Below are 12152 nucleotides of genomic sequence, written 5' to 3'. Positions count from 1 at the left end.
AGCACTTTATACATGTCAACTCATTGTGATCTGAACAACTCTGAGGTAAGTGCCACTGGCCACGTTTTCCAGATGAGGAAACTGAAGCAGATAGAAGTGACTAAGAAGTGTCTTTGGCAGGTCTCAGGGCCACCTATTGACAGATAGTGATAGGTAGAGAGGGAGATACATAGATACATAAATACATAGTATATAGATAGATACATACATAGATGCATATATAGATACATACATAGATGCATATATAGATACATAGTATATAGATACATATACATACATAGTTACATTACATAAATACATAGTATATAGATACATAGATGCATAGATACATACATAGATACATTACATAAATACATAGTATATAGATAGATACATAGGTGCATACATAGTTACATTACATAAATACATAGTACATAGATTCATAGATCTATATGGATGGATAGATGGTAGATAGATCATTTTTTTACATATAGTTATATAGAATTCTCTCTATAAATATACGCACACATATGTGTATACACCCATACAGACACATTAAGGTCATGGACCCTAGATAACAGAGCAGCATTAGCCTGGCACTGTCAAAGAATATAGCTCTAAAGTAAGAAGACCTAGGTTCAAATCCTAATAAAATACTTGTTTGACTTTGGGTGAATCTCCTGGCCTACCTGAGTCTCAGTTCGATTATTTGTATGAGGAAGGTGTTGACTGGGTGTCTTTCTAAGCTCTAAATCCACGCTTTTATACACTATCTTTCAGAGACCTCCACAGGGTCTGAATTTTAACTGGTAGGATTGCGGAAGAAGGGAGGGGGAGACTGCGTTTGTCTGCACCAGGTAAACACACACCTGTTCTCTTATGCCCCTGGTTGGAGGGAGGGAGGAGAGAGAAGAAAAAAAAAAACTTTACAAACTTTAACTTAATAACAACAAAAACAAAGCGAAAAAGGCTTCCCCCATCATTGCCTTCGGAGCCAGAGACGTTGCATCACTGGGCTCTAAAACGTGGTCACTTGGGGGCTGACATACATCGCATCACGCACATTGGCTACTTCCTCCACATCTGTCCAACGGTAACTTCAAGACTCGCGCAGACGCCCGCTCCTTGCGCAGGCGCAGCTTTGGCGAGACGTCACACATGGGGTGAGCCAATGGGATGACGTACGACGCTTCTCTCCTGTTTTCTGGACTTGGTACAGCCGAGACTCTGGCCAATCAGAAGAGTTTTCGTCACCTATTGCTAGGGTGACTGGCCTGACGGTTCTTTTCCGGTGGCTCTAAATGAGGTTGGCAATCCGGTGAGGGTGGACTCCCGGTTCTGAAAGGGGTGGGAATTTGGAATGATTGATGTAAATTATTGACCATTCAGTCAATGGAGTGGCTTTGATGAGCAGGCTCTTTGTCGAATGGAAATGAAGCAGAAAGATTCCCGCCTTACGTTACGCATAGCTCCCTCCCCCACCACGTTCACCGGCGCACACAAAGGGCGGGGGCCCTGGCCAATGGGGTGCGAGCACCAGGCGGCGCTTGGCGGTCGAGCGCCGTCGTTAAGGAGGCTTCGTTGCTAGGGAAGCAGTCGTGGAGAAAGGGGAACGGCGATCGAAGCGGGGCTCGGAGCCCTGCAGCGACTGACTGGACACTGAGTCCGGCCCCGGCCTCCCGGGCCCCTACCGCGAGCATGGTCAAGCTGGCGGCCAAGTGTATCTTGGCAGGTGAGCCTGAGGTCACAGGGTCACGGTGTGGCCACGGGGGAAACTGAGGCACGGAGAGGGCCTGGGTCTACGCTGGAGGGGCCTCAGAGGCTAAGCTGCCCAGCCTCACCCTTGTGACGGAGAGGGAAACTGAGGCACGTAGAGGAGCTGGAGTGGCGTTAAAGCCCATGGCGCCTGGCCCCCTCCCCACGGTGGGGAGGGGGGCGGAACTGAAGCATGCAGAGGGTCCTGGGTCTAAGCTGGGGGAGCTTTAGAGCCTATGGAGTCTGGCCCCGCCCCCATGACAGAAGGGAAAACTGAGGCACAGAGGTTATGGGGTCCTACATCTAGGGTTGGAAGGAGGCCCAGAAGCCATGGAATCAAAATGAGATCCAGGGAGGGTGTAACTTGTGAGTGGTCACTCAGGAAGTAGCACAGGAGAAAGACCCCTGGGTGTGACCTCAAAAGACTGGGGGTTCAAATCCCAGCTTTTTATTTCCTTGCTGTGTGGCCTTAGGCCAATCACTTCCCCTCTCTGAGCCTCAGTTTCCCTGCCAGTAAAATGAGGTTGGGCTAGAGGGTCTCAGTGGTCTCTTGTAGCCCTAGATCTGGCTAAGACCCCAGGATCTCCACATGCAAAATGAAGCTGCTCACAAATCCCAGGAGGTCTCCTCTCCCCTCTGGCCCCGAGCTCCTTGGTCACCTCACCCCTTGAGCCTCAACTTTCCCCAATGTAAAAAAAAAAAACAAAAGGAGGGGGTTGGACTGGATGGCCTTTAAGGTCCCTTCCAGCTCTGAAGCTATGATTCCAAGTGGCAGAGCTGGGGATTTGAACCCTGGTTCTCTGACTTCGGGTCTGACACTTTCTCCACTACACCACAGCTGCCCCTCCTGTCTGACACTCTCCAAAATCCCACAGCCGGCTGTGACCTCAGAGTCATCGGCTCCAAGTCAGCTCTCGAAACTCAGTTCAGCATTTATTAAGCACCTACAACATACTGCTGTACTCTGTCTGGGATCCCATTCATTTGTTTGTTTACCTATTCATCTCTTTATTTATTTATGCACATGTTTATGTTTTATTTATTTTTTATATATTATCTAATTTTACCTACTTATTTACCTATTTGTGTCTTTATTTGATTATTTAACTTTATTAGTCTGTTTAGTTACCTGTTTACATTTTTATTTATGTTTTTGTTTATTTATTTGCCTTTTTAAAATCTATTTACTTACACGCTTATTTATTTCTTTGGGGGCCTCTGCTCTCATCAGGATAGGGAGCTTCTGCTGAATATTCCCTCTCCCTGTAGCACCTCCCCTGCAACATCTCATCTGAGTGTTGTGAATCACAACCTGAGATGGTGGAGGTAAGACTGAGTCTGACCCTGGCCTCCAGGAGCTGACATTCTGCTGTGAAAGTCCAGCCTAGGCTCCCTGGGCCCCCTCCTCATTTTACAAAAGAGGAAAGAAGCACCAAGAGGGGCTTGTGGTATGATGGAAGGAGCACAGGTTTGGAGGCCGAGCCCAGGGTTTGAGTCCCAGGTCACTTGCCTACTTACTAGCTAGATGGCCTTTGCCAAGTCCTTGGTCTGCTCTGAGCTTCAGTTTCCTTCTCTCTAAAATTAGAGGTCTGGACTCGCTGACCTGACCAAGGTCTTGAGTCTGGGGTCCTAAGACATCACGCAGGCAGTGAGTGAACCATCTGGCCTCCAAACCCAGGTTCTTGGACTCCAAATTCTGCCCTGTCACAGAGGGCGGAGGAGAAAAGGCACAGTGTGTGCAGCATTCTACAGACAATCACATTGAAAGAGGTGGGGAGGGTGTGGACAAGGGGGTCAGGTCAGGAAAGGCCTGGTGTTAGAGGTAGCCACTGGGCCTGGGCATCTCTTCACTTTTTGAAGACATTCAGTGACAGAGAACTCATTACCTACCAAGGCAGCCCATTCTATTTGAGGGCAGCTACATGAGTGAGAGCTTTTCTTCACTCTCCCTTATTCCTTTTGCTCTTAGGAAGGAGCCCTGATTCAGTGAGTGATGGTCAGGATTTGAACTCAGCTCCGTTGATTCCAAAGTCAGCATTCTTTTCTCCATACCAAGCTTTCTCCCCATAGAACCTGAGGGTGAGGAGGGGCCCCAGAAAGTCCTGGAGTCATCAACATCTCACAGAAAGTGACAGAGGGTCCTGGGTCTTCCCATCCCAGGAGCCTTCCCCTGCTCTCTGTGGTTCTGCCTCCCTTCCTGACAGTGGGGTCCTCCAGATGGGTCGTAACCTTATCACTATGAACCCATTAGACAGAATCATCATTCTTACCAATATCGTGGAAAGTGCCTTGTGTCTGATCTTTGTCATTTGGCTCCTGCCTTTGACATGGTCAGGTCACCAGTTTGCCCATAAAGGGTTGAGGCCCTCAATGGCCTCTGGGTCCTGTCTGTCATCTGAGAGCAGAGACCTTGTGTCTTACTCAGCCATCTTTGTGTCTCCCCCAGCACCTGGCCTGGTGCTGGGCACACAGCAGGCCCTGAATCAAAAATATGCCTCGAGAGAATCAAGTCCTTTCCTTCCTGACAAACATGCATTAAGCATCTGCTTTGTGCTAGGCCCTGGTGATTTTTAAAAAATAGGTAAGCACAAAGGGCTTATTGTTTAATACAGGAGGAAGGCTCATGCCTAAATAACTCTGACAAATCTAAGAAAAGAGGCCCAGGTAAAGGGACAGGCCAGCCCAAGGAGGGAGAAATGGCTTTCATCAGCTGAGGAGCAAGGAAGGGAAGGGAAGGAATCAGAAAATGCTCCCAGGGGAGCAACCTCTGACGTGGCCTTAAAGGAAGGGACACTCTTGGCACTGCGGACCAGCGGCCTCTCTCGTGGTAGGTACCTTTCTAGAAGTTTGGCCTGAATCGAACACTTAGATCATAGCACCTCCCTCCCAGGGTTGTTGTGAGGAGCAAAGGAGATGAGAATTGTCAATCGATTAGCACAGTGCCTGGCACACAGTAGGCGCTCTGTAAATGATAGTTATTATCATAGAGCACATAACAGTTTCCACCAATGGCACCATTTCACAAGTGAGTTAGAAAGGTTCATTGTTTTCCCCAAATCACACCAACAGTAAGTGTCAGAGCCAGGATTCGTCATCGTGCAAATGCTCCCACTCATTTGAATCTCGGTCTCTCCTAACTCAGTCTAGGTGATTGATTCTTGCTGGGGCAAGCACAGTGTCCCCTCCCAAAGGGGTCTGTTCCGTTTTGGGTTAGCCCTTGTTAGAAAGTTCTCCCTTACGTTGGCCCAAATGTGCCTTGCTGCACCTTCCAGCCATTGACTCTGGCCCTCACATAGGACTTAGCTAGATGAGGAAGAGAGGAGGCCATCCAGGATGGCCTGGGGTGGAGAGAGAGGAAGAGGCATTGAGAGGCAGAAGGAGAGACTGTGTCAGAGCAACCTGGGATCAAATGTTGCCTTAGGTACTTAGTAACTGGGACCCCCTTAACTGTGCTCAGACTCAGTTTCTTGGCTGTAGAGTGAGGAGGTTGGGCGCTAAACAGTGGTTAAGCTCCTTCCATCGGAAATCTGTGATCCTTTAGAAAGCACAAGCAAAGAGGTGTGTGCTAGGACTAGCTGGAGTGCACTGACTCTAACAGAGGGTTTATGGAAGGAGAAGGGAGAGATGGGATTGGCCGCAGAGTTTATGGACAGATTCAAGAGGGTCTTAAATGCCAGGGGAAAAAGTCATAGAGGCAGCAGGGAATGTCTGAAAGATTTTGAGCAGGGAGTGACAGGGGGAACGGTGTTTCAGGAAGCTGAATGTAGTGGAGGCTGCAGGGCCAGTGGGAGGACTTATCCAGTAACGAGGCACTAAGGCCCAAACCAGTGTTGACGCTGCTAATAGGAAGACATAGATGTGAGATTTTGTGAAGAAAGATTTGACAAGGATCGGTGCTTAATGAGGCTTTGGGGAATGCGGGCAGGGAGAATCCAAGATGACTGAAGTTTTGAGCTAGGGGTCATTAACAGAAATGGAGAAGTCAGCAGAAAATGGCCATTTTTCAGGAAGGAAGCGATGGCACTTGGTGAATAGGGTTGCGATGTGTTGAAGTGAAGAGGGAAAGGCCTGACACCTAAGTGGAAATAACCAGCAGGCTGTTGGAAAGGGGGGGGCACTGGGCTCAAAATCTGAGAGTCAACTAGTAAGTTGGACCTGAGGGAGGAGATAGGAGCTCAGGAAGAAGACGGCCAAAAGGGAAGAAGGGAGAGGCTAAGACTGAACCTTGGCAAATGCAGGTGGCAAGAGAGTGGCCGTCAAAGGAACACAAGGAGCTGCCCATCACAGGGGAGGGAGAGAGTCTAGAATAGAGGAACCTGGGTGTCTAGACTCAGAGGAACCCCATGTACCCCAGCCCCACGTCCCTCCCTTCTTACAGATGAGGCCCAGAGAGGTTAAGTGGCTTGTTCAGGGTCAGAAAGGCAAGTATCAGATGAGATTGGAACTCGGGTCCCATGAAATTAAAACCAAGGGAAGAGTTTCAAGGAATGTCAAGTGTTGTAAGCAGGTCAAAGAGGATGAGGATTGAGAAAGGGTATTTGGTGACCTCTTGCTGTCATGTTGTTGAACATTGTCACCAGCTCTGGTCACAGGGTGGGGTGGTGTGACTGGGTTTGACCCTCCTCCCCAAGAACAGTTTATAAGGTCTGAGAGGACTTAGCACCCACTTAGCAAAGATGATTAGTTACTATGGGAAACTTCGTGAGGGTACTTCCCCTCCAGCATCCAGGCCCCAGGGAAGCCCTACCCTGCTCTCTCCAGCCACCTCCCTTTCCCCCATGGTGGCTCAGCTCTGTAACCCCTTCTCCATCAACTGCATTTGTCTTTAAAAGTTTGTTGAAAGATGTGATTCATGCTTTGACCCAGCCACCAAAATTATGCATTATGGTAGATTGTCAACCCTCCTTCCTCTCCATGTCAAAATGAGGCCCTTCTCTTGCCTCATAACATACATCAAAATTCCTGTCTTTAATGAGCCTGGAAGACTAGATTCTTAGAGTTGGAGGGGAAATTCCATCTACAGTATATCATAAGAGCTTCTTCTCCAAGACCTAGAGTACTAGGGAACTAATAGGTTGAAGAAATCATGAACTCTGCCCAGCAGGGTTGGGAGAAGCCTCTCTTTGTCAGCCATCCCCAAACCCATCCATCTGCACTAGCATCTAATCTGTACCCCTCTCATAAACTGGAATATAATGAAATATTTTGTTGAGTGGCTTGCTGAGATTCAAATATATTTGACTTGAAATCCAAATCTAGTAACCTAGTTGAAAAAGAAAACACAGTTAGACTGGCCTAACTTGATCTTAGTGAATCCATGCTGGCTCTTAGTGATCACCCCTTCCTTTCAAAGTGCGCACAAACCATCCCTGTCATAACCTGACCTAGAATTTTATGGGGAAATTGTGTTAGTCTTTCTGGACTGTGGTTTAAAGAATGGATGAATGAATGAATATTCTCTTTTTCAAAATCAGGAAATTGTCTTTTCCATTCCCACAGCATCCCCCTTCTGTTTGCAGTGACTCCTCAAAGCTCTTTGTTGACTTTTTAAACATTTGCAAGTTCTTTGAGTTATACTGGGGTATAGTCATACCAGAGAAAGTGACTTACCCTCATTCAGAGGCAGCACAATGCTTTCTACCCTCATTACTTCTCCTGGATTTCAGTTCCCTATTAACTAACCACCTTGGTTCTGTCTTTCTCTCCTTAGTAGAGAAACCACAGAGAAAATAGGATTTGAGGAGTTTTGTAAGTCTCTGTCATTTGTCATCAACTTCCCGTCCCCACTGAATGGGGGGATAAGGGGAATGGGAGGCCTAGTTCTTCCTTAATCTTCTTCTTAGTCCAAAAATAGCCCTGTTTTGTTGTCTTTGGCATTTATTGCATTCATGTGCTCATGCTGGGCTTTGGCCTTCCTGATACTGTTCTTAGAGGAGGACCTTGCCATTTTACAATATTTGTCCTCAGGTGCCAGCTCTCACTTCCTTCTCTTTTATAATTCCTTTTAAAAATTTAAGTGTATTTAATGAGCTCCCACTTCTGCTACATCCTTCTCTTTAGACACCTTCCCCTCCTGTTGATTGGAGTGAAGATTGGCATCGACGAGAAGTGTCTGGGCAGAATTTTATTATTATGAATCCCCATTCCTCTCATACTGACTTTCTTTCGTAGACTCTACTGAAGGATCCCAGGACCCTCTCTTATCTCTGAAATGTCTGAAATAAATGCCTACATTTAGGCGAGGGTCCAAACCCCTCTCTGCCCAGCATTCCTCTCCTTGGTTGTCCCAAGATCAAAGGTGGCATGGTCCTTCCTCTGGAGAACCCATTGCTTCTCTTTCCCTACATGGCTCTTCCTCATCAATCATAGAAAAGACCCAGAAGAGCAGCACTTTGTGTCACTCAGTTGGGAATGTTCCAGCTGCTCTGTCCCCCACCATGGCTGTCAGTGCTGGCTCTGTGACCCTCAGGTCACCGACTGCATCATCCACTTCCTCCAGCTGGCTTGATGGTCTCCACTATAACCACCTACACTGCTGTCTGGGCTCTGGGTGCAGGTTTGTTCCTTCTTTCATCCACCCCAGCTGCTCTGCCCCAACCTCACATACTTTATCCATCTGACAGCTCATTCTTTTTCACAGCCCTGGCTTAAGCCTTTAGGGTCTCTGATTGGACCAACTGAGTTTGCACTTGTCTTGTTCCTCCACAAATGTGCTTCTAAGTCATTTTGTGACTGTGGGTTTTGACTCCCTCCACTGGACCAAAGTATTTCCCCTCCACACAGTCCGTCCTCTGTAAACACTGGTGACTTCTTAGTGAGTGACTGAAAGTAGGATCCATGCAGGAAGCCAGCTGGAACAGAAACATCGTAGGGGACCTTACACCCAAGAAAAGCCAAGTGCTTGTTTGGAGTAAGATGAAAGTCTCAAGGCACATGGGAAGGCACCAGGAGGATGTATCATGGATTGGTGATGGAACAGCCAGCCACTGTGTATCAATTCCTGACTCTCAGAGCCTCCTTTGACTGAACAGACATTTGTGAGGTGTCTACACTCTCTAGGGAAGTAAGAGAGCACCAGGGCCATGGGATGCCTTGTACCATATGGAATTGTTGATTTGTTCCACTTTGGCATGGTACCAAATGAGCACTGTCCAAACTGTCATAGAATATCAGATGTACAAGGTATCGGAAAGGCATCTCACCCAAGCCCTGCCTCGGTACCTTTGTCCTTTCCCGGCAGAGCCAACTAATGATCGTCAAGTCTCCACCTGAACACCCTCAGTGGCGGGGCACTTACTACCTTTACTTTACTAGGCAGAACTTTCCATTTTTTGACAGCTCCAATTGCTGGGTTATTGATAGCGATATTGTGGCTATTGAGCTAAAACCTGGCCTTCCTTGCCATTATCCTCCATCAGACCTGGTTCTAGACTCCAAAAATTATATAGTAAATAAATCCCTCTCCTATTTGACAACCCTTTAGATATTTGAAATCAAAAGCCGTGTTCCCACCCCCTGCCAAATCTCCTCTTGTCCAAGCTAAACATCCCCATTTCCTTAAAAATTAATCCACATTTATCAAGGGCCCGAAGGTTTACAAGCTGCTTTCTTCACAATGATGTCAGGTAGCAAGTCCAGCTATAATCATTCCCGTTTCACAGACAAGGAAATAGAGTCTCAGATAGGTTAAGTGATGTATGTACATATGCTCTCACACCCAGTAAGCTTCAGCATTAGGACTCAGATCCAGGTCTCCTGACTCCTCAGTGGAGTGCTTTTTTCACTACAGCAACCAACATGCATTATGAGCAGAGCCCTGGCAGAGGTACCAAGTTTAAGCACGATGTGATGCCTGCCCTCATGTAGCTTACAGTCTAGTAGACTAATAAAACATACGACACATACAATGCATGATAAATACATTTGAGAGTTACAAAGCCAAACACTCTAAGAGGTCCAAGAGGGAAGATCTTCATTGACGGAGGACATCAGGGCAGGCTCCATGGAGGGATGACAGTTGAGTTAGGCATTAAATGGTGACTGTAGACTGAGAGAGGAGGGGAGCATGTTCCAGTTAGAGATGCCAGTGAGGCAGGGCATCCAAATTGGGGAAGGGCCAGACAGGAGATGCACAGAGCCTCAGAACAGCTTATCCAGACCCAAGAGTGGCCTAAGATTCTGCCTCTCAACCCAAGCTCCCACAGGGGCCAATGGGGAGAGGGTCAGATAGTGTTTCTGGAAAGTGGAGGCAAGAGGAAACTTGGCCAGGATGAAAAAAAATGGAATACTTGGATCTGAAGCACCAGGCCCCAGCTGGTTCTAATATAGTCAAGCACCTGTTTTCAAAGTGGCTTTTGTCATGGGGAGGAAGTCAGGAGTAAGCAGAGGCCTGACAATGAATGGAGAATCTCAGAGTAGCCAGGTCAGTCTAGGTCAGGCTGCAATGTGAAGAGTGAAGGTGAAGAGGGGGCCCCAAGTGTGGTGAGCCAGAAAGAGGATGATTTGGTCATAGATCAAGGGGCTGAGGAAGCAGGTGGTTTTGTCAGGGAGCCAGGTGCTATATTGAGCAGGCTCTTAGAGAGGAGAAGATATTGCAGAATGAAACCAGCCAGGACGTCACAAGAAAGGCCAGCAGTCCGTGGCAAAGGCAGGGAGGGTAAAGGGAAATAAAAGCCGGGTTTAGACAGCGGCACCCTTGAGGGCTGAGAGGAATTCAATTTCTCCAAGGCCGGCTTGCATCAAGTCTGCCGCTTCCAGGGTGAACTCGGTGCCAGAGCCCTTTTCATTTTGAGGCACCAATTTGTGGTGCTATCAAGTAACAAGGAAAGCTGAGAAAATCAATCTCAGTAGGTGTAAGGTGAGTTTGGCGAAACAAACTGAGCAGCTGTGAGTGGAGCCAGAGCAGCAGCATCTGTAGAAATGGAACAATGACGGTAATAGGCTGGCAAGCAGACTTGGAGGAGATCACTTGAATGGGCCTCCCATAACTACAGAGCTGATTTTTTAATTTTGAAAGACCACTGGTCTCCTCCCCTGGCCAAATTAATTTATAGGATCATTTCTGTAGAATTTTGGAGGTTAAAAAACACTTTCCCTCTTACAACCCTGTAGGGCGTCATTATGTGACAGATGAGGAAACTGAGGCCCAGAGACATTGTGTGACTTGTTCTAGGTTACACAGGTAGAAAATGGCAAAACTGGAGTGTGAATCAGTTTCTCTGTCAGTCAGTTTCCAGATGGAAATTCCATGCCCGAAATATTTCAATTAGTCACATTGGTCTGTGGGACTGGTAGTAACCGTAGTAGTGGCATCTTTGTCCTTAAGTGTTCAGAACCAGTACAGGAGGCTGCATTTCCTTGTTGGCTTCTGTTTAAGCTGGCAGGGCTGGGACACGCCTACTCTAAGGCCAGGCCCTGTTGGAGGGTCTGGCATATGAGGACAGAAATGGGAGTGACTGCTCTCGGGAAGCTTCCCTTATTCTGTGAGACTTTATATTGAGGCCAAATGCCTCCCCCTGCAGACCCTCTGTCTGGAACTTGTCTGTACATGCTTGTTGGCCTGTTGTTTTAAAGTAGCCCCAACAAGAAAACTGTCCATTAGACCGGGAGCTCCTTGAGGACAGGATTGTCTTTTGCTTTTCTTTGCATCTCCGGTGCTTAACACAGTGCCTGGCATACAGTAGGAACTTAATAAATGCTTGTAGACCAACCTGTTATTGTAAACAAGCAGGAAGTGAAGCCGCGTAGACGTTGTGAGTTTCAAAGGCCACTCTATTCCTAAGGACGTTGAATGTCTTGATAACGATAACCTTTTCCCTTTCGTAAATTACCATGGACGTTTGCAGCATCTCTCTCCCCAGTAGCCGTTTGATCATTTGTTTAAGGACAGGAAAGGTCAAAGTCTGACCAGGGCTTAAAGCTTTTCTTTTCTCCTTTGGCTTCGTAGGTGACGCCACAGTGGGGAAGAGCGCCCTGGCTCAGATGTTCCGGAGTGACGGGGCTCATTTCCAGAAGAACTATACGTTGGTGAGTGTCAGTCCAAAGGCAGCCCATGACCTGAGTTAGAGACTAATGATTGATGTGAAGAAAGAGGAGGAGATCTTTAGAGAAAGCAGCCAAAATCAGGCCTGCCAGAGACTAAGTGACCACGTCAATAGCTCAGTGGAGATCATATCTCCAAATAACGTGGTATTTGCCGATCTGACGAGTATCTTAGTCCTGTTGTACAGCAGCTCCCTCGCATGAAGCATCCTGCAGTGAGGTCCATGCAGTCTGCATTTAGTACATGCCCACTCTGTACCCAGTCCTGTGGATGTAGAGCTTAAAAACCTCCTAGCCCCTGCCTTCAAGGAGCTGACAGTCTCTTAGGGAGGTAAGAGATATCCACAAATAAGTGTAATGACAATTAAGTACTGAGA

At 47.4% G+C, this 12152-nt stretch overlaps 1 protein-coding gene across 1 annotated transcript; it reads left to right on the top strand.

Moving 5' to 3' along the window:
* The first annotated feature begins 1155 nt into the window (after nt 1-1155).
* IFT27 (intraflagellar transport 27) lies at nt 1156-11799 on the top strand. The gene is made up of 3 exons (XM_036760810.1): nt 1156-1244; nt 1449-1711; nt 11681-11799. Exons 1-3 carry the CDS (start codon nt 1156-1158, stop codon nt 11797-11799), a joined length of 471 nt encoding a protein of 156 aa, XP_036616705.1.
* The last annotated feature ends 353 nt before the right edge of the window (nt 11800-12152 follow it).

This window comes from Trichosurus vulpecula, chromosome 5, assembly GCF_011100635.1.
Source record: "Trichosurus vulpecula isolate mTriVul1 chromosome 5, mTriVul1.pri, whole genome shotgun sequence".
Classification (NCBI taxonomy): domain Eukaryota; kingdom Metazoa; phylum Chordata; class Mammalia; order Diprotodontia; family Phalangeridae; genus Trichosurus; species Trichosurus vulpecula.
Note: the sequence above shows the minus strand (reverse complement) of the source record. Positions and strands in the feature narration are given on the sequence as shown.